General features: G+C 50.4%; 1 protein-coding gene across 1 annotated transcript in view; it reads left to right on the forward strand.

The window, feature by feature from the left end:
- LOC144756209 (E3 ubiquitin-protein ligase TRIM39-like) overlaps positions 1–25021 on the forward strand; it is a 393646-nt gene that overhangs the window by 82592 nt on the left and 286033 nt on the right. Inside the window, exon 3 of the mRNA XM_078645823.1 lies at positions 19125–19355. Within this exon, the coding sequence (XP_078501949.1) occupies positions 19125–19355 (231 nt within the window). The remainder of the gene's footprint in view (positions 1–19124; positions 19356–25021) is intronic.

The following is a 25021-nucleotide window of genomic DNA, read 5'->3' on the forward strand; positions in this document are numbered from 1 at the left end:
GGTAGACCACTCCTGTACCGCCTGTACCTTTCTGTCTGACATTTGCAGTCCCTCGTGGCTTAGCATGACTCCTAAGAACTCAACCTTGTCCACACCAAATTCGCACTTGCTCAGCTTGCAGAACAATCGGTTTTCTCTCAACCTTTGGAGCACCTCAGTTACATGCCGTGTGTGTTCCTTGACGTTTTCTGAGTAAATCAGGATATCATCGATGTATACCACTGCACTGATATCCACCACATCCTTCAAAACGTCGTTCAAAAAGTATTGAAACGCCGCTGGGGCGTTGCACAGCCCAAACGGCATCACAGTGTATTCGTACAAGCCGTATCTCGTTTTGAAGGCGGTTTTCCATTCGTCCCCCTCGCGGACGCGGACCAAGTGATATGCCCCCCTTAGGTCCAATCTGGTAAACACCTTGGCATATCGTACTTGGTCCAGCAAAACAGAGATCAGCGGCAGTGGATATCGATTTCTGATGGTGTTTTTATTCAGCATTCGATAATCGACACAGGCCCTCAAATCTCCGTTGGCTTTTTTGATAAAAAAGAGGGGCGAGGCTGCAGGGGACCTGGATGGGCGAATAAAGCCGATGTCCACATAATGGTCCAAGTACTCCTTCAAATGAGTAGTCTCAGGGTCGGACAATGCATAAACCCTACAGGATGGTATGGTGGCTCCCTCCACTAGATCGATCCTGCAATCATATGGCCTATGTGGAGGGAGTTTCTCAGCCTGACTTTCGCTGAAGACATCCCTGTAAGCCCTATACTCCATTGGTAGACACACATCTTTCTCTGCTGCTGTCGCTACCACCAAAGGAAGAACAGACGGGGAGAACCCGACGCCTTCTTCCATATGTTTTTTGCATTCCTCAGACAAAAAACGTATCGACTTCTCCTTCCAGTCGATTGAGGGATTATGATGACTGAGCCAGGGCATTCCGAGAATTATCTCGTATTGAGGGGCTTCAATGATGTTAAGCACCAATTCTTCCCTATGCCTGCCGTCGAGTACAGCAACGGAAAGCGTTACCCTCTCGGTTTGTTCCGTTATGAGTCCAGATATTAGGGGTTTTCCATCAACCGCCAAGACTTCCTCAGGGGTGTCTCTGGGTACCCTGTCTATAGACAAAGAGGTCACGAGCCCGCTATTGATAAAATTCCCTGTGGCCCCCGAGTCTATCATAACCGTGACAGTGTATACCTGTAACTGACACTCCAGCCTCATGGGCAACAGTATGTGGGATTCAGATTCACGTAGTGTTAACACCGTCAAAGAGGGCACCTTCCAGGGCTGTGGTTCCTTCTGGTTTCTCTCTCCCTGAGCACCAGCTTCCTCTAGAGCGTTGCCCGCGGCTATGGCTACTCTTTTATTCCGGGACCATGACCCGGTGTTTCTGGATTTGGAAGGGCAGTCCCTTACATATGACCCTTTTTGCCGCAGTACAGGCAAAGACCTGCAACACGACGACTCTCTTTTTCTTCCCTGGTTAGGGGGGACCGAACTGCCCCGATTTCCATCGGTTCAGGGTGTGCATCTGCAGAAGGCAAAGCCCTACGTGGACTCCATTCTGAACGGGGGGGCCCTGTCCCATCTTCTCCTATCCCCTCCTCTGTCTGTCATTCTACCATCCAGTCTCAGGGTCAGATTCACCATATCCACGCAAGTGGTTGGTTGAGGATCGATCTGAGCAATGACGTCTTTAAGACCATCCCTCAAGCCCTGGTAGAACAAGGACATTCTTTTTTCCTCCGGCCACGAGGTTTCTGACACCCGTCGATTGAACTTGGTAAGATACGTTATCAAGTCCGACCGCCCCTGTCTTAGTTCCAGGAGTTCTCTATCTGCACTAAAGGTGGTTGCCCTTCGATCAAACACCTTTTCAAATTCGGTTCGGAAAGCCGCCCAATCTGAGAGCATTGGATCGTCGTTCCGTACCAAAGGTACAGCCCAATTGGCTGCATCCCCTGTTAGGTAAGAAATCGCAAAAGCTACCCTAGAATGGTTGTTTGGGAACGAGGCAGGCTTACACGAAAAGTGCAACATGACTTGCGTTAAGAACGCCTGAGTTTTAGACGGATCCCCGGAATACCTCTCCGGACTAGCCAGAGGGATAGGGGGAGGAACCGTTACTTGTACCTGAGGTACCGAGGTAGAAAAGGGATTCCTCGATAGCCTATCTACTTTTTCTTTGAGAGACGCGGCCTCTGCTTTAGATGAGGCAAGCTCCTGCTGCACTAAAAGCAGAGCCTGCATAACATCATCCATGGTGGCCATGTTGCAGCAACTGGACCGGGCAGAGCAACGTTCGTGGGCGCGTTATTCTGTCAGGTATACTCCACGGGATCCAGTCGCTGCAAGTATGGTTCCACCTCCAAATGTCACCAACACCCTGAAGTGTAAACACAGGGTGTTCGAGCCATTAGGCGAGGGAGAAAAATAACAAACTAAAATAAAAAATGGTGGGATGGGGAAAGGTAGGGTCAGCAGGGAAAGGACGCCTGTAACAAAAGACAAGACAGGCATCAGTTAAGTGCTTTTCTAACATGCAATACTACTCTCATATAGTCTCACTAAATAAACAAGGAAATAGGCAAGTACCTGAGCAGAAAGAAAACCCGACCTTGGATAGGAAATAACTACAGCCCTTCTGCCACAATCTGTGAGGAAGGCCTACGGAACACATAGACATATAATTAAAGAAAACAGTCCTGTCGTACCAGACACACACACGCGGTACTGAGACACCAAATCCACTACTCACAACATACCACAAACGTGTCAGAGGACTTAATGTACAAGGGGTGTCCAAAATCTCCAAAGTAAAAATGTTAGTTCCAACACAAAGTAAGAGGGAAACGGTAGTGTGTAGGAAGCAAAAACTACAACACTCCGCTCTCTATATAATGACCCAATAGAGAATGCTTGAATAATGCCAAACAGAAAAACGTAGTTGCGACCACCACTGGATTCTGCCAACAATACACCCCATGGAGGACCATGCAATGAGAACTGGGGTAACCTGTAGTTTCCTCACTACATGCCCAGTTCTTTTGTTCCTTGTGAATACCCAGTTTACAACGGAGACGCGTAGTTGGCCTCACTACAGCGCCCCGCTTTCTTAGTACCAAAAACAATCCACTGGTGTACGGTAACACGTGGTTTCGACCGCCACTGTGTTCCGCCACACCCCAATTAGCCAAGAAGTATCAGCAACGATATTGTCTGTGAGCAACAGACCCTGAACTTCCCTGATCACTCCGACCAGAAAAGCAAACAGCTGACCGCCTGTGCGGCCGAAGGGAAAGGAACGGCAATACCTGCTGGCGCTTGAAGTCTGTCTACCGCGGGGGGCAGAACGATGAAGCACTCCCCACAGAGCCTGGGGGGGGATGACCAACAGGAGGCACGAAAGGCAGGCGTGCAGAGCGTCCGCTCTCACGCCGAGTGCTGAACCAGATCCAGAATAACGCGCAACCGGAAGCGCGTCTGGTCCCGAGATGTACTTCCTGCGGGATTCCGCCGACTCATGGGAAATGTAGTTTCCCAGTGTGGTAGGCGCGATAGAGCGGCGAATCCTGACAGTTTCTACTGCCTGAGTCAGGTGTCGGATAGCACGGCTGTTTGCTCTTGGTCCCCACAGAGGAACAAGTCCCTTCGCTGCATCCAGGAACTGTGCTCCGGTGGAGTCGACTTGTCCAACGTCTCCGGCGCGCTTTTGCCGGTGATGGTAGGCTGAGGCCACATATGTGGGAGGAAGAATGAAGGCGATGTAGCACGTACCCCTCCAACCTTTCGGGAGCCAGGTGTAAGCTTTGGTGCCACAAACAAAGTACATATTCGGAGAAGCAACAAAGGAAGGGGGATCAACTGAGACCAATGTTCTGGTGATGCGGCAGGAACTGTGACCCACCAGCTGCGTTCCCTGGCCTTCGAGGCACACAAGTCCTGTGACATTGATGACAGACAGGGCCACGGTCAGGGTGGCAGCCGTTTGCTTCCGCAGGTGGGAGAAGGTGGGTCTGGCTGGATTGTGGAGCACTTGCATTTCGACTCTTTCTTTGGCAGGGATGTTCATAAGGAAGGCGGAACCTGAGGCCACAGGACAAAAGGGGGCAGACGTTCCTCCTGTTTTGTTCAGCCAGAACCCATAGTAGAAGTGTGACACTGTCTGACCAGAAGCGGCGTTGTCCTTGTGGCTCTCCTGCAAGAGGATCAACCAGGCGAGGCAGGAGCCGTGAACTGAGAAAGGAGAAGGGATGAAAGGTATGGAGTGTTCAGTGGCATGCGGGAGCAACCCGCAGATCCAGCAGTTCGTGGCATTAGTAGCAAGGTTGTGCTGGTGCAACAGTTGCACGAAGGAATTGTTCCAGAACTCCTTACGCCTTTCTCGGAGCTGAGGCGAAAGGGAGATCAGGTGATGCTCTTTCATGGTGGTTGGCTGTGCAGTGGTCAGCAATATCTGATGAGCGGGTGTGCTGTCCTCCAAGATCCAGAAGGAAGTCATGAGGAGGAGGCAGAAGAGGAAGACAATGAAGAAGGCGATTGTCTTTCATCTGTGCAAATTGTCAGCCTTTGGGTTCCTATAGTGGGTATTTCCGGTTGCGTCCATCATCTTCTTATCTGGCGCTTCCATCATCTTCTTGTCTGGCGCTTCCATCATCTTCAAGGTGCTCAGTAGTGGGCAGAACCACAGACTTTGTTTATCTTCTCTCCGGGCAACCCTTGGTTGTTTTAGGTCACCGTTCTGAGATTTTAACTTAGTCCGTGGTCTACTTAGCCGAAGCTCCCTCCTTTCGACGCAGGAAATACCATTCCCGGGATGGCACAGTGGGATCAGAGAATTCTGCAAGTTCAAGTGCCTCGGTATCAGGATAGCAGTTCAACGATGGTCGGTCTTTGTTCAGGAGCTCTTCTTGGGTGTCGACGTTTTCTGTCGTGGCCAGGGTCGAGGAGACTTTCTTGCAGTGGTGGGCGTGCAGCCAGTGCCTTTTTCCCTCCACTCGAAGAGCCGTCCGAGTGGTGATCAGTACTTGCCAGGGGCCCGTCCACCGGGGTTCCAGACTCTTCGCCCGTTGAAAGTTCCGGACTAGAACATAATCTCCCGGTTGGATATCGTGACCGGGGCCCCTGGAAGCATCGGGGATGGCCTGCTGCACCTGTTGATGAATGACAGACAACGTTTTAGTTAATTTGCACAAATAATCTGACAGCAGGACGTCGGGGACGTCGTGAATGGAGGTTGGTTTGGGGGCAGTCCAGAGGTTCATTGGTCGCCCAAACACCACCTCGTAGGGGGTCAAGTGGTGCTTAGTGGGAGTGGAGCGCATCGATAGCAATGCCAGTGGGAGGGCATCTGGCCACTTGAGTCCTGTGGTGGCCACTATTTTTGACAGTTTCAGTTTCAGTGTAGCATTGTGTCGCTCAACTAGGCCAGCGGATTGGGGATGGAAGACCGCATGGAACCTTTGCTTTACCCCCAGCCCCTTCAAGATTAGTTGGATAACTTCAGCTATGAAGTGGGGGCCATTGTCGCTCCATAAAATTCGACAAAGGCCGTAGCGAGGGAAAAACTCTTTCAGTAGTACTTTGGCAGTAGTCATGGCAGTGTTATCACGGGTTGGATAGGCTTCCACCCATTTGCTGAAGGCGCATACAATGACTAGTACATACTTCAAGCCTTGGCATCTCTCCAGCTGGATGTAATCCATCTGAAGGACTTCAAAGGGGTGGTCGGGGGTCCCAAACCCTCCCCGGGGTACCACAGTTCCTTTCCCGGGGTTGTGTTGTAGGCAGATAAGGCACTGCTGGACCAGGCGTTTGGCTGAGTCGGGGATTTTGTTGTTGTGCCAGACTTTGGAAATGAGTTCAATCATGGGGGCAGAACCTATGTGTGCAGGGGAGTGTGCCATAGTCAGTATGGGGATCAAGTATGAGTCAGGCAGCAACCACTTGTTTGTGTCTTTTGTTCGCCAGCAGCCTTCGTCGTCCTTTAAACCCACCCGTGCCCACTCAGTCAGTTCGTGAGGTGTGCTGGCCGACTGGATGTCCCTAATCGTTTCCCTAGCGTCAGTCCATTTTTCTGCTTGTGACCTGGTCACATACATGTGTGTCGTCGTCCTATTCTCAGCTGTGGTTCGGGCAGTGATGTCGGCCAGTGCGTTTCCCTGTCCAACTAAGTCCGTCACCTTCTTGTGTGCCTGGCATTTGATCACTGCTAATCGTTCGGGGAGGAGAACTGCTTCAATCAGGGCGGAGACTAGATCTCCGTGGAGAATGGGTGTGCCGTGGGACGTCCGGAATCCCCTTTCCCTCCACAAGAGCCCAAAATGATGAACCACCCCGAAGGCATACTGGCTGTCCGTGTAAATGTTTGTCGTAGTTCCTGCTGCTATAATACATGCTCGTGTGAGGGCAATTAGCTCTGCCGCCTGTGCGGATCGTTGCGTGATACGGGCTGTTTCAACTACTGTTTGGGCTGTCGTCACCGCATAGGCAGCTGAGGTGGTGCCGTCTGGGAGTTTGATACAAGAACCGTCTACCCATAGTTCTCCATCAGGGTCTGTAAAAGCAATGTCTCGGAGGTCAATTCTACTCCTGGTCTGTTCGTCCGTGAGGGTCACACAGTCGTGTATAGGGGGCACATCGGGGTCATTTTCAGGCAAGGGCAACAGTGTAGCAGGATTCAAAGTCGTGCATCTCTTAAGAGTGATATGGGGTGCAAGTAGAGTCAATTCGTATCCCGTCAGTCGTGCACTAGTCAGGTGTTGAGTCTTGGTCTGGTTCAAAAGGGTGTCAACTGCGTGGGGTACTAACACCGTGAGAGAGTTTGAAAGTACAATTCCCTCACTCTGACGGATAGAGACAGCAGCGGCGGCTACTGCTCGAAGGCAGGCAGGTAAAGCTCTGGCGACTGGGTCAAGAGTGGCAGAGAAGTAGGCACAAGGGCGTTGTTTGGAGCCGATGGGCTGAGTTAGAACAGACAATGCGCATCCCTCCCTTTCGTGAGTGAAGAGAGAGAAGGGCTTGGAATAATCTGGCGTTTCTAGGACGGGTGCCGAGCAAAGGGCGTCTCGCAACTCCTTAAAGGACGCTTGGCATACGGGGGTCCAAGGGAGTGGGAAGGGAACATCTTTGGCCAACAGGGAAAGTAGGGGTTTTATGACGAGACTGAAATTTGGTAACCATTGTCGGCAAAAAGAGGTAAGGCCCACCAATGAACGGACTTGCTTCTGTGTTTTTGGGATGGGGGTGTCTAGGATGGTTTGGATTCGGTCGGGTGTAAGTTTCCTCCCTTCTTTGGACAGGAGATGGCCTAGGTATGTCACTTGAGGTTGACAGAACTGCAGTTTCTTTTTGGAGACTTTGTGGCCATTCTCCGCAAGAAAGTGCAAGAGTTGGATAGTGGCCGTGATTGCAAGTGGAGTGGTGTCGGCCACCAAAAGGATATCATCGACATATTGGATCAACACCACTCCATCTGGTAGCTGGACGGCGTCCAGCTGTCTTTTGAGGGCCTGGCTGTAAATGCTGGGACTTTCAGTGTAGCCCTGAGGAGCTCTACAAAATCGGTACGAACGGTTTTTTAAGGTGAAGCCGAAGAGATAACGGCTGTCTGGATGGATGGGGATAGAGAAAAATGCATTCTTGAGATCAATAACGGTGAAGGTGGTGGCAGTGGACGGGATGAGGGTCAGAATGGTGGTGATGTCTGAGACTACGGGGTACTGTGGCACTACCACTTTGTTGACTTCTCGCAGGTCGATGATGAAGCGGTACGCTTTCTCATCTCACTCACCTTGCTTCTTAACAATGGGTAGGATAGGGCTGTTGCAAACATTACTAACCACTTCCTCTACCACTCCTGCATCTACCAGGGACTGAATAATCGCTACCAATGCCTTCTCGCCTTCGGGCGATATCCGGTACTGTGGGAGTTTCGGGAGTATGGCGTCTGGTCGAACAGTTATGTGCACAGGATCGATCATCATTCGTCCTACATCCGAGTCGTTTCTGGCCCACAGGTGCAGGGGTAGGGTGTCGAGCAAGGTTAGGTCAGCATCAGTGATAGAGTACATATGTCGTGCGGGGCAGGATCTGGACATGCTCGGGTTGTCGTACAGGATGACTCGGACTCCATCTGGGGAACACCTAATAGTAGCTCGGAAATGTTTTAGTAGATCAATACCCATAATGGCGTCAGGGGAGTTGGAGGAGAACAGAAATGTTGTGTCCGTGGGGTTGTTTCCTAGGTCAAAGGAGATAGGTACAGACAGGGGATTAGTGGAGGGCGTTCCATCGAAACCTATCGATGTAATGTGTGAGCCAGACAAGGGTGCCCTTGGAATCAGTCGCTTTGATAATACACTACGTGTTGCTCCAGTGTCTACCAAGAATGGAGACTTTGTACCCAGGACCTTAGCGGTGACGTAAGGACCTTGCTGGTCAACACATAGCTCGACTGGATCCCTCCCTCGCCCTTGGCAGTCCTATGCAAAGTCGTGAGCATTGTCGCAGCCGGACTGTTGGCACTGATTCTGTCGGGGGCGGTGAAATGTGTTCGGTCTGCCAGGTCGGTTACTGTTGGTGTCGTGGGTGTGCCCTCGTCCCTGCCCTCTTGTCCTGGGGCCATTTGCCATGTCCCTTGTCTCGTTATTCTTAATCGTTTCTCGGAGGACCGGGCATTGAGACTTCCAGTGGCCAAATCCTTTGCAAAACGCATACTGGTTCTCATCGAGGTCTGTATGTGGAGCGCCGGGTGTGGGTGTGCGGTCTCTAGGGGGTGGATTTCTAGGGGCATTCGACTGGTAGTTTCCCCTATACTGCTCCCTTCCTCTAGTCACTCCCTGTAATTGAGCAATCATCACTCGTTCTTTTAAGTCCTTTTTCTTTCTCTCAGTCGCCCTCTCGTTCTCGTTCTTTTGGTGTTCATAATACTGAGCCATCTGAAGGATAGCTGCAGGTTTGGAGGCCCCCCAACTACTCTCGCTTGTCTGTAACTTCTGGGAGACCTCTTGTAATAGCCCCTTGCACGAATAGGTGTTGTCCGGTTGCGGTGGTCATGTCTTGGCCACTGTAGTCGGAGAACACTGTCTCAAATCGGGAGAAATAATCTGATACGTCTTCCTGGGGTTTCTGACGTCAAGCCGTGACTATCGACCAGTCTACCTTTTTCTCTGGGATCAATGTCTTTAGCTTCTGCACTATTTTGTCCGGGAGTTCCAGTATGTCTTTTACAGGTTTCTTACCGGGCTCTCGCTGCCTATCTAGTTCACTGAGTTGATTCCAGGTATGTCCGAACAGATCTGTGTGGTTGTCCTTCCGGATTTGCTTCCACACGTCAGCCGGCAGACATAACCCAAAAAACAAATCAATGTCCGCTAGAGTCATTATGGTTGAGCCCAAGGCTGTACTTAGTTCGGTATAAAATGCTGTCGGGTTCTTTCTTAAATCGGGCAGGGTTTGCCTAAAGGTTAAAATATCTTGTCGATCCCATGGTTGGTAAACCCAATTGTACACAACCCTTCCTTTTGCATCTGCGTGGTTGATATCGTCGTTTGTTCCCTGACCTCTTGGGGGAACCCAGTAGGGGGTGGCTTCTCTGATAGGCATCATAGTGTTGGCTGCTTTCAGTGGGGGCTCAACTGTAATCTTGACCTCTGGTTTCTGCTCCGTGAGGTGGCGGAAGACTTCAAGCATTTGTATGAAGAGGTCCGTCACATCACTCTCAGTCCCATCTCCTACATCGACCTTTCTATATAGAGACGTCAGTTTAGCAGGACCCTTATTCTGATACCTATCCTCATATGCGTTCAGGGTGTGGTAGCTGAACCGTAAAATGAAATGCCGCCTGTGACTACCGGCATGTGAATTGTGCATATTCATCGTATATTCTTCGCTCTCCTTCCGTTCTACCAGTGCCTTTGCTATCTTGTCAATCCCATCCCGCTCGTCTTTGCTCAACCTATTTGGTCTGGCTGTTGGCTGCTTGCCAGTCTCGAGTTCATCTGATGTTGTTACTGATGTGGCCGGTGCGAAGGCCGTAAGGGCCGGGGCACTAGCGCTAGGGTCACCCTCGCCCGCACTCAGGACTGGTAGGTGCTGTGCCAGTGGCTGGCAGGGGGCATAAGGAGGGGGCATGTAGATGATCGGAGGACCTAGCAGTAACTCGTCGTTTGCCCGTTGTTTGGAGGGCATCTCTGGGTAGAGCGTAGAGGGGGTCCTAACAGGGCACTGGCCTGTCGACCCTGATTCTTGCGTTTGTCTAACTTCCTCTCTCCTTTTTATCTCTTCATCTAGTTCCTTCGCTGCCAGGTGGGCTGCCTTTCGTAATTCTTTCCCTATTTTTGTTTCTTCTCTTTTCCTTCGCTGCTCTGCTTCTTTGCGCGACATGCCGATACTATTGAGCATAGTGGGTGTTACCTTATTTATTCTAACAGCTGCTTCTAGCGCTTTTATTTTATGATCATCAAAGGAACCTATCAGTGGCCACTGACTTTCGGGGTCCTTTTTCGTATATTTATGCCATAACTTACTATAAGCTATAGCGACTAGTCCTTGTTTAGTGAACATGTCCTTATTAGGGGTGCCTTCCAATGGAGCTGGATGGTTCATCTCTAATAAGCGGTCCGGGCTGATCCAACTACTGACCAATGGGGAGAAGATAGGCATGACGGGTTACAACGGGGACAAAAGTCTGCACTACCTATCCTTCACGAAGACTAGACAGAATATTTCTATTCTACAGTATTCGCAAATAGGGAATACCCAAAGAGAGAACCAATATCGAACAATTAATGTTCGTTCAATCAAACAATCAGTGGCGAGAAAGAAATGGGCACGACGGGTTACAACGGGGGCAAAAGCCTGCGTTACCTATTCTTCACTATCTGCAAAGGAGGACAGAATACTTTTTACCCTTCCCTGTTTGTAGACAGAGAATTCTCGAGAAAAACAATCCTCGAACAAACAATGTTCGGGCAAACAATCAATCAGTGGGGGAGAAAAGATAGGCACGACGGATTACAACGGGGGCAAAAGCCTGCATTACCTACCCTTCGCTGCATGCAAAGGAAGAGAGAATGCTTTTATCCCTCTCAGTTTGCAGACAGAGAATCTCCAAGAGAACCAACAATTCAGAGAGTAATACTAGTATTTTCCAATCAAACAATCAAATATTTCTTAGTTTGTCGTGTTACACGACCTTACCCGGACCGTATGTTCAGTTTCTCGTCTTCCGCTTCCAGCGCCCGATCGTCCTCCACTCTCTGTTACTACCGCGGCACTCCTGATGGTTCCCAGTCAGGACCGTAGATCACTCGGGGAGAGGTCTGCTCGGAACCAGTGAAGTTCAGATGATCGGCTGTCAGACGAAGGTCTATCGGACAGGAGCTCTTCCGATCGTTGCAGTCGTTCACTCTGTCGTTGAGACCTCTCCCACCGGATCCACGTGTCGCTGATGGGCCCCACGTTTGGGACGCCAATTGAAGAAGATCAGTACTATGGTCAGGCGATTTAGTCGATGTTTCTTAAGTAATTTTGCCCGGCGTTAAACGCCTCTAATACCTTATGAAGATTATCAAATAAAGAGGCAGGCGCTGGAGACAGGAAGACAGGAAACACGTTTTATTCCGACGGAGCAGAACACATCAGATCGGACAACAAGGTATCGTCTCGAGGTGCTCTCTTTAGCCTCTCTGAGGCCTGGCCTTTTATACACTGGTTTACGACATGTGACCATTCTTTATTACAATAAAGACATTGTGAAGTAATGAAAAATGACATCCCCGGTATCCCCCCAGTTCCGGCTCATTCCAAAACGTGGCTACAGTAGAGGTCCTCACCCCCCATACGACAGGAGGGGGCTATCACGCAGCTGAGTGTTTCGCCGATTCCTTTGGAATGTGTACGCCTGATCGAATCTCAAGGGGTGGGGAGGTCATGATCAATAGTAGCTCCTTTGAAAAGGGTCGAGTGCATACAGTAGTGGGCAATAAACTGTATCCTTAGGCCAAGGGATGACCAGCGGTTCGTACATACAATCGGGCTCAGAGGAAGGGGTCATCAAAAGAGGGGTATTCATGGAAGGAAAGGAGGTGTTGGTCAGGCGCGGGGTGTGATTCCCAGAGGCAGAGTCATGCGGAAGAGGAGGGTTCATGACTTGTGCATGTGAGTGCGGGGGCAGCCAGGGTGCATGGGGGATGCTTGCAGGGTCAGGGAAGTGCGCTGATGATCGATCGTGAACAAGGAGACCATGGTACCTAAAATGGCTGTTGTGTATGTTCATACATGAGTCTGGGGAATGGGCAAGATGGCGCAGATGATGTTCAGTTCACGAACTAAAATTCCACACCATAGCGGTAATCAGCGCCGTCTCTGTCCCATGGGCCGGGCGAAAGCCAAATTGTATTTCTTCCAGAAATTGGTGCTGCTCCCGATGTTTGGAAAGGAGTGAGCTAACCCAATGTTCAACAATTTTTGCAGGGAACGGTAGCAAGGAGATTGGTCTATAATTCTTTAAGCATTCCGGGTCCAAAGATGGTTTTTTCAAAAGCGGGGATACCAAGGCCTGTTTCCAGTGCGTAGGAACTATACCACTAGCCAGAGATTGATTGCAAATCCTGCAAAGGGTCGGAAATAGTTCCTCTCCGTAGACTTTCCAGATCTTATGAGGGTTTGGGTCCAGGGGTGAGCCAGTTGAAATACCCCGAGCCAGCCTGCCGAAGTCCTCCTCCGTGACAGGAGGAAACTCCAAGAGTAAATCAGCAGGCTGCCAGCCAGGGCACTCGTCCCCACCCTATGCGCCCCCATCCCCTAGACCAAAGGAGCTAGTTGATTCAGTGGCTGTACTGAGATCGTTAATAATGGCATCAATTTTTTCCTTAAAAAACGAAGCCAAGTTATCGCAGAGTGCCTGCGTGGGGGGTATCGACTTCTTAGAGCAGTCAGTGCTAGTTAAACTGTTCAGAATATTAAAGATGCTCCTAGAGCTATTTGCGGCACTGCAAATCGTAGAGCAGAAGTATTCCGCTTTGGATTTGTGAATCAGGGTCTTATATTGGGCTAGTTTAGCTTTCCAAAGCAGTCTGCTAGAATCTTTATAGCCTTGCATCCATTTCCTCTCAGCCTGTTTACAGGCTAGTTTTAAGGCCCTTAAATATTCATTAAACCAAGGAGCCGGGGCTCTGCCCTTGTAACTTTAGTGGGGCGTGGGAATCTACCATCGTGGTGATCCTAAGGCACAATGAAGCGTAGTTCTCATCAACCTGATTATCTAAGGAAAAATAGTCCCCGACCTTAAATACCGAGTCAGGGGATCCCAGCCGCACAAGGGCTTTCCAGTCCCTACACAAAAATTCAGTAGTAACACCTGGTGCCTGGGTTGGGACCCCACTGCTATTAACATAACATTTGAGTAAGAAATGATCAGTCCAATCCATGGGCAGAATTTCTCCAAAGTACACTAACTGGGGGACCGAAAAAATAAGGTCAAGTTGGTGTCCATCCTGTTGTGAGTGGCTTCCATGACATGCTGGTGGAGGCCAATACTTTCACAAGAGTGGAGAAGATTGAGCAGCCCTGCGTCCAAGGAGCCATTCAGCCACAAATTGAAGTCCCCTAGGACTATCAATTTGTTATGGGAGGCCGCCATGTTAGTAAGGGTGGTTAGCAGCGAATGTTGTTGCTGTGCGTTAAAGGTCCCAAGTGGTCTATAACAGATGACCCCAGTGAAAATAACCCCAGAGTAATTATTTATGGACAAGCCAAGCAACTCTACTTCATTAATTGGGTCCATATCGATGGTCGCGATTTGCCAGGAGGCCCTATAGATGACCCCCACCCCACCACCACGACCGTTAGGTCTAGGGAGGTGAAGAATTTTGTAGTCCTGCGGGCAAGCCCAGCCCAGATCGATCTCACAGTCGAGGTGAGTCCAGGTCTCAGTAATGAATAGGGCATCTAGCTGATGCGATTCCACTAATAATTGAATTTCCACTTTGTGTTTTGGCAGAGACCTCACATTAAGAAGCCCACAACATAAGATGCCCCCAGTCACAAAATCACTCAGCGGGAGAGCAGACTCCGTAAATACAAGGTGTCCCTTTCATTCAGATGCCCGTTGAGGCAAGATGGGCTGTCAGATCCTTGTACCTTGGATCACTGCTGAGGGACTGAACCAGCAAAATGGATCATCATGGGAGGAGCTCCACCAGATTGCATGGACTAGATAGCTTTTCTGATGGCATAGGAAATATGAGCTACCGGTTACTGTACAGCGTGACAATGCTGCATCATTCATAGCCGTCTGGTAATGGTGGAAGCAGCCACGCTGGTTAATCCTAGCCATATGGAAGCTGTGAAATGGAACTAGAACTTGCACTACTTGCCCATGATGTCTACATATGGATACAATAAAGAAGCCATTACTGATGTGGTTCCCCGTAGGTATTTAGACTTCTGTTCTGTTGACCCTGTTCACGGCCAAACACTACACCAGGTTATCAACCTTTTCAGTGATGGAAAAGAAGTGTCCATGTCTAGCTTGACTGGAATTGTCAATTTGAAATACATTGAACTGTCTCAATGAAATAGGAAGGATTATAGCTCTAGTCTTTGAGAACCCATAGATTCCAGGAGAAGTCTCAAGAAATCTTAGGAATCCTGCACATGCCAAAAACCTGAGCCGATGATGGACCTACAATGGCATAGATTCAGCAGCAGATTGTGAAGAAGACCTTCTAAGAAAGCAAGAAGGACTTCAACAGCAGGTGGGGACTCCTACGATTGCTCGTCCTTTAACCTCTTAGCATTTTGAGCTAGAGAGAGGAGCTCATCAGACATTGTAAGAGAACTAGATCAAAGTACCCAAATGGCAGGGATACAAGCCATTTCAATTGGCGGGCTAAACCAAAGCTGATAAATGACAATTTCTGCTGCATGGAGAAGGCCATCACTTTGTTGTTCAGAGCCACAATTCTGCCAATCTGATATAGGTAACAGACATTCAACTACTCTCCGTATTTGGCAGCAAATGGTAAAAAAAAGTCTTGTAGGGCACCCACCAGAACCCTTGAATCGGTACAAAAGGAGGGCCAACATTCTACAGAAGTAAACAAGCATTTGCACAGCCAATATGTTTCACCTATACAAAATCTGTTGGCTTTGTCATTGTCATAGTGCTTTATAAAATATTCTTTATATCGAATACCTAAATAAAGTAAAAACCGGAGACCCCTATAGTAGTAATATGTTGCCTAGAAGCCCATTAAAAACAATATTAGCTTACAGTTGTGCCAGTTAGCACACCTTCAACCAGATTGGAGCATCCAGTAAAAAATAAAACCTCAAACCTCTTCCATGTTTCCTCTTTCTTTAATGTTCCTTCATACTTCTGAGCTTTGAATTTATTCCTAAACTGGTCCATAGTGTCATCTTCTTCTGCTGAAGCCATTTCAGTATAAGTTACAACTTCTTTAGTTCTCGGGTTCATCCATGCACAACATGCCATATGATTTCATCTTCCTGCTCTATTTTTAACAGGGTGGAAAACAGAGTACAAAGATGGAATCATATGGCATGTTGTACACGGAGGAAACCAGGCAACTTGTATACAGATGCTAGTGTACTAATGTAATCTTAAAAACAGAAGAATAACATGTGTGCATTGTGATAGCCGGTTGGAACTATCAATAACAGGTGAGCTGTTCCTGACAGAAGGAATAGGGTCAATATAGGAGGGGGTGAGCTCAAATATGGAGCAAGGGCACTAACACACCCCGGAGGGTGTCATGCTTCATCATAGGGCAGCTCCTCATTGGAGTGGTTCCGTCACCAGCAGGGGAGGGGTTAATGAGGGATGGAGAGTATAAATGTGTCAACATAAATCCATACCCTCACCAAAATACACCATCTGACAATTGGGTTCCTCATAAGAAGGGACCTAGGGCCAGATGTAGGTAATTCTATTTTACCGATTCATAAATACCGAATTTTACCAATTCGGTATTTATGAATCGGTAAAATAGAAGGGGGGAGATGTAGGTGAAATCGGTAATTGAATTACCGATTCTATAAAAATCGGTATTTACCGAATCGGTAAATACCGATTCGGTATTGCCCATTGATTACTATGGGCATTGAAGCCCATAGGAATCAATGGGCATTACCGAATCGGTATTTACCGATTCGGTAAATACCGATTCCAGCAAGGGTGCAGGGGGTGTCACTTTGACACCCTCTAGCACCCCAAATACTGTCATGTGTGCCATGTGGCAGACAGACATGCCCTAAGGTCATGTCTGTCTGTCACATGGCACAGGTGTGCATGCACACATGTGCATGCACACCTGGATTCGGTATTTTACCACCCAATTGGATTGGGTGGTAAAATACCGAATCTGTAAGGCCATAGGGACTCTGAAGAGTCTCACCTACATCCCGAAGTTACCGAATCGGTAAAATTACCGATTCGGCATTTTACCGATTCAGTAAATTTACCGAATCGGTAAATGTAGCCCCCTACATACCAAAAACCCATTTACCGGTCGGTAATGGCCGAAATCGGCCGTTACCGGTCGGTAAATGGCCTCCTACATCTGGCCCCTAGATGGCGATGGAGGCAGGAAAGGGCTGCCACTCCGGAGTCAGGAGACGTACACAGGCGGCACTTACGACTCATCGATGGAGGTCTCGTGGCTCTGTGGACATACCCTCCGAGATTTCAAAGCTGCTTGAAACTGCCATGTTGGAATAGAAAAAGCTTATATATTATACTAGTAGAAAAAAGCTGAAAAATATTAAACTATTTAATAAACGCATAGTGTGATTGGTGGTGTTTTGTTAAAGTCTCTTTATTGCTGGAAGGATTTTACCTTATAATGTAATTGATATTTTTCCATTGAGCAAGTGCTGCTTCTTCGCAGTGCGGTTCATTGACAACCTAAAATATCACAACAGAGCTCTTCTCTGCACTCGAGGAAAAAGGGCAGAGAAATTTGAAGATTAATGAGAAATAAAAGGTTCATTAAAAAAATGTTTAAATCAAATCATTGAAGTCACTGAGGCTTTCAGTTGTGAATTTTTTTAATCACTGGAGTGCGGCGCAGAGATGTTGTTCTTCAATTATTAAGGGTAGATGACCACATTATAAAAAAAGTAATTATTTTTGTTATTGTGCAGGTTTTCCTCTCTCGTCCCTGTGTAACTCCGTTACCTGACAGTTGCATATAGTCCTCAGTTGCTTCCTGAAGGTTTATTTCTTGGCCTGTGAGTTATGCCCGACAACGTTGCTGCCCTTGAATGGGATTAATACACACCAGGAATAATGCCCTTGTATGGGTTCCATGCAGATGCCAAACACGCTTGACAATTATTCTGCCTAACCAATTAAAAGAACATTGTGAATTAATGCATACGTTGACTTTCCTCCTTGCATGTGGCCTCCTACCTCCTCGCGTGGAATGGGCGAGAGGAACAGACCACAGCGGCTGTTGTGGAAGATGAACAGCCGCAATGCTTCTCAGACGTGGTTGACCTTGCTAGCTGTGCGTTTTTGACCGGTTTTAGTATAATTATTTATATAAACAAGACTTAAGCAAATTTATAAGCAGTAGCAAAAGGTTGGCAACGTTTTTACCCATCAGCTATTTTAACTAAGCTTAATCGTGTGCTATATCTGTATGCAGGCGTGAATTAAAAAGGTATTTACCTGTGACATCTGATCCTGGCCAATATGTCAGTGTGTTGTGTAATTGGGAAATGTTTAGAATTCTGCCACTGGTGATTTTGTTGATGGACTGCAATTGATGTCTGCCAGTCAGCTTGTCAACTAACAAAAAGTGGAGAGCGGGAAACACAGTTTTCTGCAAAAGAAGTAAAACAACGCACTGGTTGATGCAGTAAAACTGCATTCACAATTTAATGGTCTAAAGAAAGCCCCATTGGTTATTTTGAGAGGGAGGCGTTGGAATCCAAGATTGTTTTGCTTGCAACTTGCGGGCTGCTTTGTTTCTAATGCCTTAACAGCTTTTCGCATTGCAGTAAAAGTATTACAGAATGATTACATCGAGGGCCGTGTTATGCTGCAGAACGTAAACGTAAAAATAAGATTTCCCAAGTCACATTTGATCTTTTTCTACTTTGGATATTATATTGGCCCTTGGGTTCCTTTTACGAACTGTTAGGCCTCAAAGTCTCGGAAAGGATAAGACCTTGATAAATAAAAAACGAACAAATGCAAATACACACTCTAGATGTCAGGTGCAGCACAAGAGTGGGTCCCTTCTTCGGCCTGTCCTGGCTGGGGTGGGGGATGCTGGTGAGTGTGTGTTACTATCGTAGCTTTGGTTCCAGCAAAGCGGATGAAAACAGTACCTGGGCAACAGGACACTGATGAGAGAAACACACAATAAGGATCCAAAAATAGTATGCTACAGTCCATAGAAACGGATTAAAAGTAAGTGGCAAGGCTCATGAACCAATGGCCGGGGGTTAGTAATAAAATCTTACTTAAAAAAAAAAAAAACTTCCCTGAAGCTGACGGCTGCCTCGCCTCTCACGTCTCGTCGCGATTCCTCTTCTCTTCCCTGCAGCCTCTGTGACAGACTCCCATCCCTGCACTGTTTTCATAGGAGAGCAGTGCAGAGATTCCCCTGTGCGGGCTGAAAAGATGCTCAGGTCAGGTAGTCTGTGGGGTTGAGCAGCCAGGCCCGTAGAAACCGAAGTGCGCACGTGTGTTTTGGTCAGCCTAAGATGGCCGGCCAAAAATGCGTACATAGCACTCCTCTTTCCCCTCCCATGCCTCGGCCCCGCCCCTCCCCACATCGCTGCCTCACAGCCGCCAATGAAAAATAAAACGATGCTCCAACATAGTTTTATTTTTTCATTTGCTGGCCCTGAGCCAAGCAGTGTGGCAACGCTCCTCCTCCATTGCGGAAGAGCAGCCGCTGGGTGTTGCACACATTGTTTGACAGACTCTCTATGGCATTGCAAAGAAATGTTTAGGTTTATAATTTTGTGTGTTTTTGAAGCAGACCACTGTTTGTGTCAGATGCAGACAGTGTGATTACACGTAGCATGCAAATATCGAAATGATGTGCTTTATTTTATTATTTTAAATGAAGGGAAACTTCAAGAACCAGGTGGAGGTAATCCGTAGTTCATTTGAGCTTCTGAAGAAGTTTCTGGACAAGGAAGAGCAACAACTTTTGAGCAAACTCGAAAACGAACATAAAGAAAATATGAAGAACATTCAAGAGAAACTGAGTGAGCTGGAGAAGCAACAATCCACCCACCAGGAGCTGATCACAGAGATCGAGGGGAAGTGTCAGCAGCCGGATGTGGAGCTACTGAAGGTGAGAGTTAAATGTCTGTGGAACTAGAGGGAGGAAACATGTGGATCTACTGAAATATTTTATTTAAACTTCATTTAATTTTTTTCTTGCACTTCTCAGCACTGCTTGAGATTCTCGTAAAACTGCACTAGGAATGACGAAAACCAGTATCTCGTTCGGGCAGAGAAGTTGGGAAATCATCTAGAGTTGATTTGCTTTCCCCTGCATTGTATTGCACTACATGACATAACCTACTGCATCACTTCCCTTTTACCTTCTATATATGAACTTTTAAATACATTTATTACATACATGCTTTATTGCTTTTTGAAAATTTGTATTTATCCTCCCCACTTGGAAACTGTTTCTATAGTTCTTAATTTTACTGGAGCAATAAACATGTCAGTTTGGGGGTGTGACTACATTATCTGTTTGAGCTAAAAGAGAACCAATAGCTATACAAGCTGGTCCGTGGATTTATTTAACTTTTTAAGAATGGAAGGTGATGTTCTGTCCATTCCCGATTTCTCTTTGATCGGCCTTTGTCCTATAAAGAAATATGCATACTCATTGAAAGCTGATCCCATACACCCTCACTCTGGTCGACAGCTTGCATTTGGCAATCTATTTTATGTCAGCACAACTTGTGATTTATTTTTAGAAGTAAAAGTGCTCTACCTTAACGTTCTGTCACCTATTATACTATCTTTACTTCCTCCTTTCAACAAGTCTGTGCTATCAGTCACTTCGTTGGGATGTGTAAGTCCTCTGCATGGCTCTGGAAAAATCACGACCACGCCGTAGATGTTTTTATGAATGACCCTGCATAGATCCTCCGCCCCGTGAGTTCAACAGTCCTGCAGGACCACAGAGGATCCATTTCAGTGACACAGCTCTGAGGTGGGGGTGGCCGTGCAATGATAGTGAAAAAGACAGGCCTTTTTACTTGTGCACTGTGAAAGAACCAACATCTGGCTACCTCATATTCTATAGGGATGGGTGGAATTGGCGTAACGCCACTAAGCGGAATTATGGGAAAAAAAATTGGATCGCGAGCGCACGTCCGGAGGGTCCGTGGGCCCGGGACAGGGGCACCCTCGTGCCCGGGCAGGCTCCCCGATCCCCCCGGCCTGACTGGATTGAGAAGCGGGGACCTGGATTTCGGTCAGGGCCTGGGGTGTGGGAGCCCCCGTCCTGCGGCCTGCCAAGGGTCCATCTACCTGAGACAAGGGTCCCTGGTGCAGAACCCCGGAGCCCTGCAAGGGCAGGCAGGAGCCCTAGCGCTGTGGCTCGGGGCGGGCAGATGGATGTCCTCGCGGTCCTGGCCATCTGGTCGAACCTCTCCGCTCGGCCATCTGGTCGCATGCAATGTTTTCCAATGGGGTGACCAGATGCTCCCCGATCCCAGCCAGGGCTCCAGAGTTTGCCAGAACACCCCTCCCGAGCTGGCAGTTCTCTGCCGGGTACCAGATGGGTTATGGCCGGACAACACCTCCCCTCCGTCTGGGAGCTCCCTCTTCCGGCCGATGGCGTGGCAAAGTGCCCGGGACGGGCTCCATTGATCCTGGGCAATCCTTCCCCTGGGCGTGCGGACCAGAGAGCTCCTGCGGGCCTCCCTGTGCCTGTGGCCCAGCCAGGGTCTCCGAGCCCCCAGGAAGTGGAGCCCCGAGGCCTGCTAGGGCAGGCGGGAACCCAACCACGAAGGCTCTGGGAAGGGCAGATGGGAGTCCTTTCGTCCCGGCAATGTTATGCTATGTTATGTTAATATGTATTTATTCAGCGCACGTACGCCCGCGGGCTTAATGGCGCTATCGGAATTTAGGGAACACAACATAGCACTTTAGAGGGCGCACTCCACACTACTCTAAGGGTAGGCCTGTCCAAAAAGCCACGTCTTAAGGGCGTGTCTAAAAGTAAGAAGATCTTCACACTGTCTTAGAGGCAGTGGTCGAGAATTCCATAGGGAGGCAGCAAGAAAATTAAAACAACTGCCTCCCTGACGTTTCTTCTTAAACAAAGGGACAACTAACAAGTCTTTGTGAGCAGAGCGAAGGTTACGTGAGGGGGCATACTTAAGTACCAAATTCCTTATGAATTTGGGACCCTTACTCTGCAGGGCTTTAAAAATGATGCAGCCAGCCTTAAATGCAACCCTTTGAGCCACTGGTAACCAGTGTAGTTTTTCTAGACCGGGTCTGATGGACTGTCATTTAGGTTGCTTACAAATGAGTATGGCTGCCTGATTCTGAACAAATTGCAGTCTCTTTAGCTGACCTGCTGGGAGTCCTAAGTACAGACTATTCGAGAAGTCAAGTCGAGACAGTACTAGGGGAATAGTTACCTGGATCAGGGCAGAGCGAGTTAAAAAATGGGCTATTTTCTTTATCTTTCTAAGCTGAAAGAAGCTAGATGATATTACCACCCCTATCAAACCTTTGAGTGACAGATCTTCACTAAGAGTCACCCCTAAACTCTTAATCATGGGCGATTTAGTGGGTGGAACCCCCATGTTAGGTGGCCAAAAATGAGTGCCCCAACTGATTTCACTCTTCCCGGGCAAGATAAGTTCTGTCTTGCCCAGGTTTAGTTTGAGGTGGTTCAGATTCATCCACCTTTGGATGTGGGTCATAGTGTTCTGAAATTCAATCGCAGCATCTAGAGAGTTTAAAGAAAAAACAAGTTGCAAATCATCTGTGTAATTAAAAATCGTAACTTTGTGATTTTTTAGGGAATATAATAATGGGCGAAGGTACAAATTAAACAATAATGGGGACAGAGAAAATCCCTGAGGGACCCCACAAGTAGACGAGGTTCTTGGGGCCGTAAAAGTCCCTAATCTAACTGATTGCGTGCGTTCAGAGATAAAGGAAGTCCAGATGGGGGCTCATTTGCCTCTACGATCCCAGCCAGGGCTCCAGGAGGCCCGCCGGGCTGTGCCAAGGGTCTCCTGAGTCTCTGTGTCCGCACAGGTTCCCAGAAAGAGGGGTAGCCTTCCTCTGGCTTAATAAGGGCAGGGTATGCCGGGACACCCCTCCCGGGCTGGCGGTTCCCAGCCGGGGACCAGATGGACTGGGCCCGGGTAACACCTCCCAGGCTCCCTCCTCCGGCCCACGGTGTGGCAAAGTGCCCGGGATGGGCACCATGGGTCCTGGGCCGTTCTTCATGGGCTGTCCGGCCCCAAGAGCTCTGGCGGTCCACCCCGTGCCTGAGGCCTAGCCGGTGTCTTTGGCTGGGAACCGCCAGCCTGGTAGGGGTGTCCCGGCATACCCTGCCCTTAGTAATCCAGAGGAAGGCTACCCCTCTTTCTGGGAACCCGTGCGCACACAGAGACTCAGGGGACCCTAGGCACAGTCCCGCCCTCCTGGAGCCCTGGCTGGGATCGAAGGAAGTGGAGTCCCCGAGATCTGCATGGACAGGCGGGAGCACAACCGCGAAGGCTCGGGCGGGCAGATGGGAAGCCTTTCGGTCTCGGACATCTGGTCGCACCTTTACCCTCGGGCATCTGGTCGCACGCAATGCTTTCCAATCGGGCAACCAGATGGCTGGGCTGCCCTGGATGTCCCAACGAGGGCTTATTTGCCTCCCCGATCCCAGCCAGGTCTCCAGGAGGTCGGGTGCCTCCGTGCCAAAGTTCCTCTCCGCCACTCGATGCGCACGGGTTACCAGAAATGGGGGTAGCTTTCCTCCGGATTACATGGGGCAGGGTATGACGGAACACCTTCTCGGGCTGGTGGTTCTTTGCCATTGACCATAGGGGATATGCGTAGACTGGCTCCATGGGTCCTCTGCAGTCCACCCCTAGGTGTCTGGACCTGAGAGCTCCGGCAGTCCTCCCCATGCCCGAGGCCCAGCCGGTGTCCCATAGCCCCTCCCCCCGGAAGCGGAGACAGCGGGCACCTGCAAGGGCAGGCGGGAACCCAACCGCAAAGACGCAGGGGGCGGGCAGATGGGAGTCCTTTCGGTCCCAGCTGTCTGGTCGCACCTTTCCCCTCGGCCATCTCGTCGCATGCAATGCTTCCAATGGGGCGACCAGATGGCCGGGCTGCTCTGAAAGTCCCGAAGAGGGCTCATTTGCCTCCCCGATCCCAGCCAGGGCTCCAGGAGGTCGGGCGCGTCTGTGCCTAGTATCCCCTGAGTCTCGCGGTGCGCATGGGTTACCAGAAAGGGGGGTAGCCTTCCTCTGGATTACTAGGGTCAGGGTACTCCGGAACCCCTCTTGTCCAAGTGGTCCTCAGCAGGCAGCTGGACGGGCCAGGACGCTGCCACAGCCCAGGGTCCGTCCCTGGGCCTGCCGTATGGCATGCTGCAGCAGATTGGGTCCTGTGGGCACAGGTAGCCTCCCCCTGCTTAGCTGGATTCAGGGGCTCCCAGGAAGGGTGGCCTCCCCACCCCGGGCTCTGTGCTCGCTCCTGCTTCATGGCAGGGTTGCCCGAGACGGGGTCCCTTGGAAGCTTCCCCTGTGCCTCTAGCCTGGGAGTCCCGGCTGGGTCCAGGGACCCCACCGAGCCCCAGGTCGGTGCCCTGGCCATGGGCCCCGTCCTGCTGCTCCGCCAAAGGCCCGGTACGGGTTTCATTGTGCCCGGGGAGCCTCCACTTGCTTGGCTGGGTTCAGGAGCTCTGGCCAGGGCCCCTGACGGCACCGTGGAGGGCGGCCGCCCCACCCCGGGCACTGTCCTTGGCCCTGCTGCGCGGCAGGGTGCCCGGGATGGTGTCTGGCAGGCCCGGGGAGGCTTCCCCTGCGCCTCTGGGAGCCTCTGCTTGGTCAAGGGCCCCGCTGTCCCCCGACCTGCCGCTCTGCCAAAGGCCCGGCACGCGGTTCCGTTGTGCCCGGGTAGCCTCCCCATGCTTGACTCTGTTCAGGAGCTCCAGCCAGGGCCCGGGGGAGGGCAGCCTCCCCAACCCGGGGCACTGTCCTTGGTCCTGCTGCGTGGCAGGGTGCCCGGGATGGTGTCCGCCGGGCCTGGGGAGACTACCCCTGCGCCTCTGGATCTGGGAGCCCCGGCTGGGTGCAGGGGCCCCGCCGGGCCCTGGTTTGGGTGCCTGGCCCTGGGCCCCGGGTCGGGTGCTCCGGCCCTGGGCCCCGGGTCGGGTGCTCCGGCCCTGGGCCCCGGGTCGGGTGCTCCAGCCCTGGGCCCCATTCTCCAGTCTGCCGCTCTGCCAAAGGCACGGGACGGGGTTCCGTTGTGCCCGGGGAGCCTCCCCTTGCTTGGCTTGGTTCAGGAACTACCTGGGGCCCTCAGGGGCCCCGGGGAGGGTGGCCGCCCCACCCTGGGCACAGTCCTCGGTCCTGCTGTGTGGCAGGATGCCCGGGCTGGTGTCCAGTGGGCCCAGGGAGGGTTCCCTGCGCCTCTGGTCCTGGGAGCCCCGACTGGGTCCAGGGGCTCCGTCGGGCCCGGGTTGGGTGCTTCGGCCCTGGGCCCCGCCCCCCGGCCTGGTGCTCCACATAGGGCCCAGGACGGGGGTCCGTCGGTCCCCTGAATTCCTCCCATTCTTGTCAACGTGTCCAAGGGCCCAGGGTCGGAGGGCCTGTCGGGTCCCCCTCACAGACGCCATGGCTGGGGCCCAGCTGGGGCCCTGGGCCTCTGGTCCCCCATGCCGCGGTGCCCGCTCACTCTTTCGTTGGTGCACAGAGCGACCAGAGCCCTTCCGAGCCCGGCAATCTGGTCGCACCTATCCCCTCAGCCATC

The sequence above is a fragment of the Lissotriton helveticus genome, chromosome 5_1, assembly GCF_964261635.1.
Source record: "Lissotriton helveticus chromosome 5_1, aLisHel1.1, whole genome shotgun sequence".
Taxonomy (NCBI): domain Eukaryota; kingdom Metazoa; phylum Chordata; class Amphibia; order Caudata; family Salamandridae; genus Lissotriton; species Lissotriton helveticus.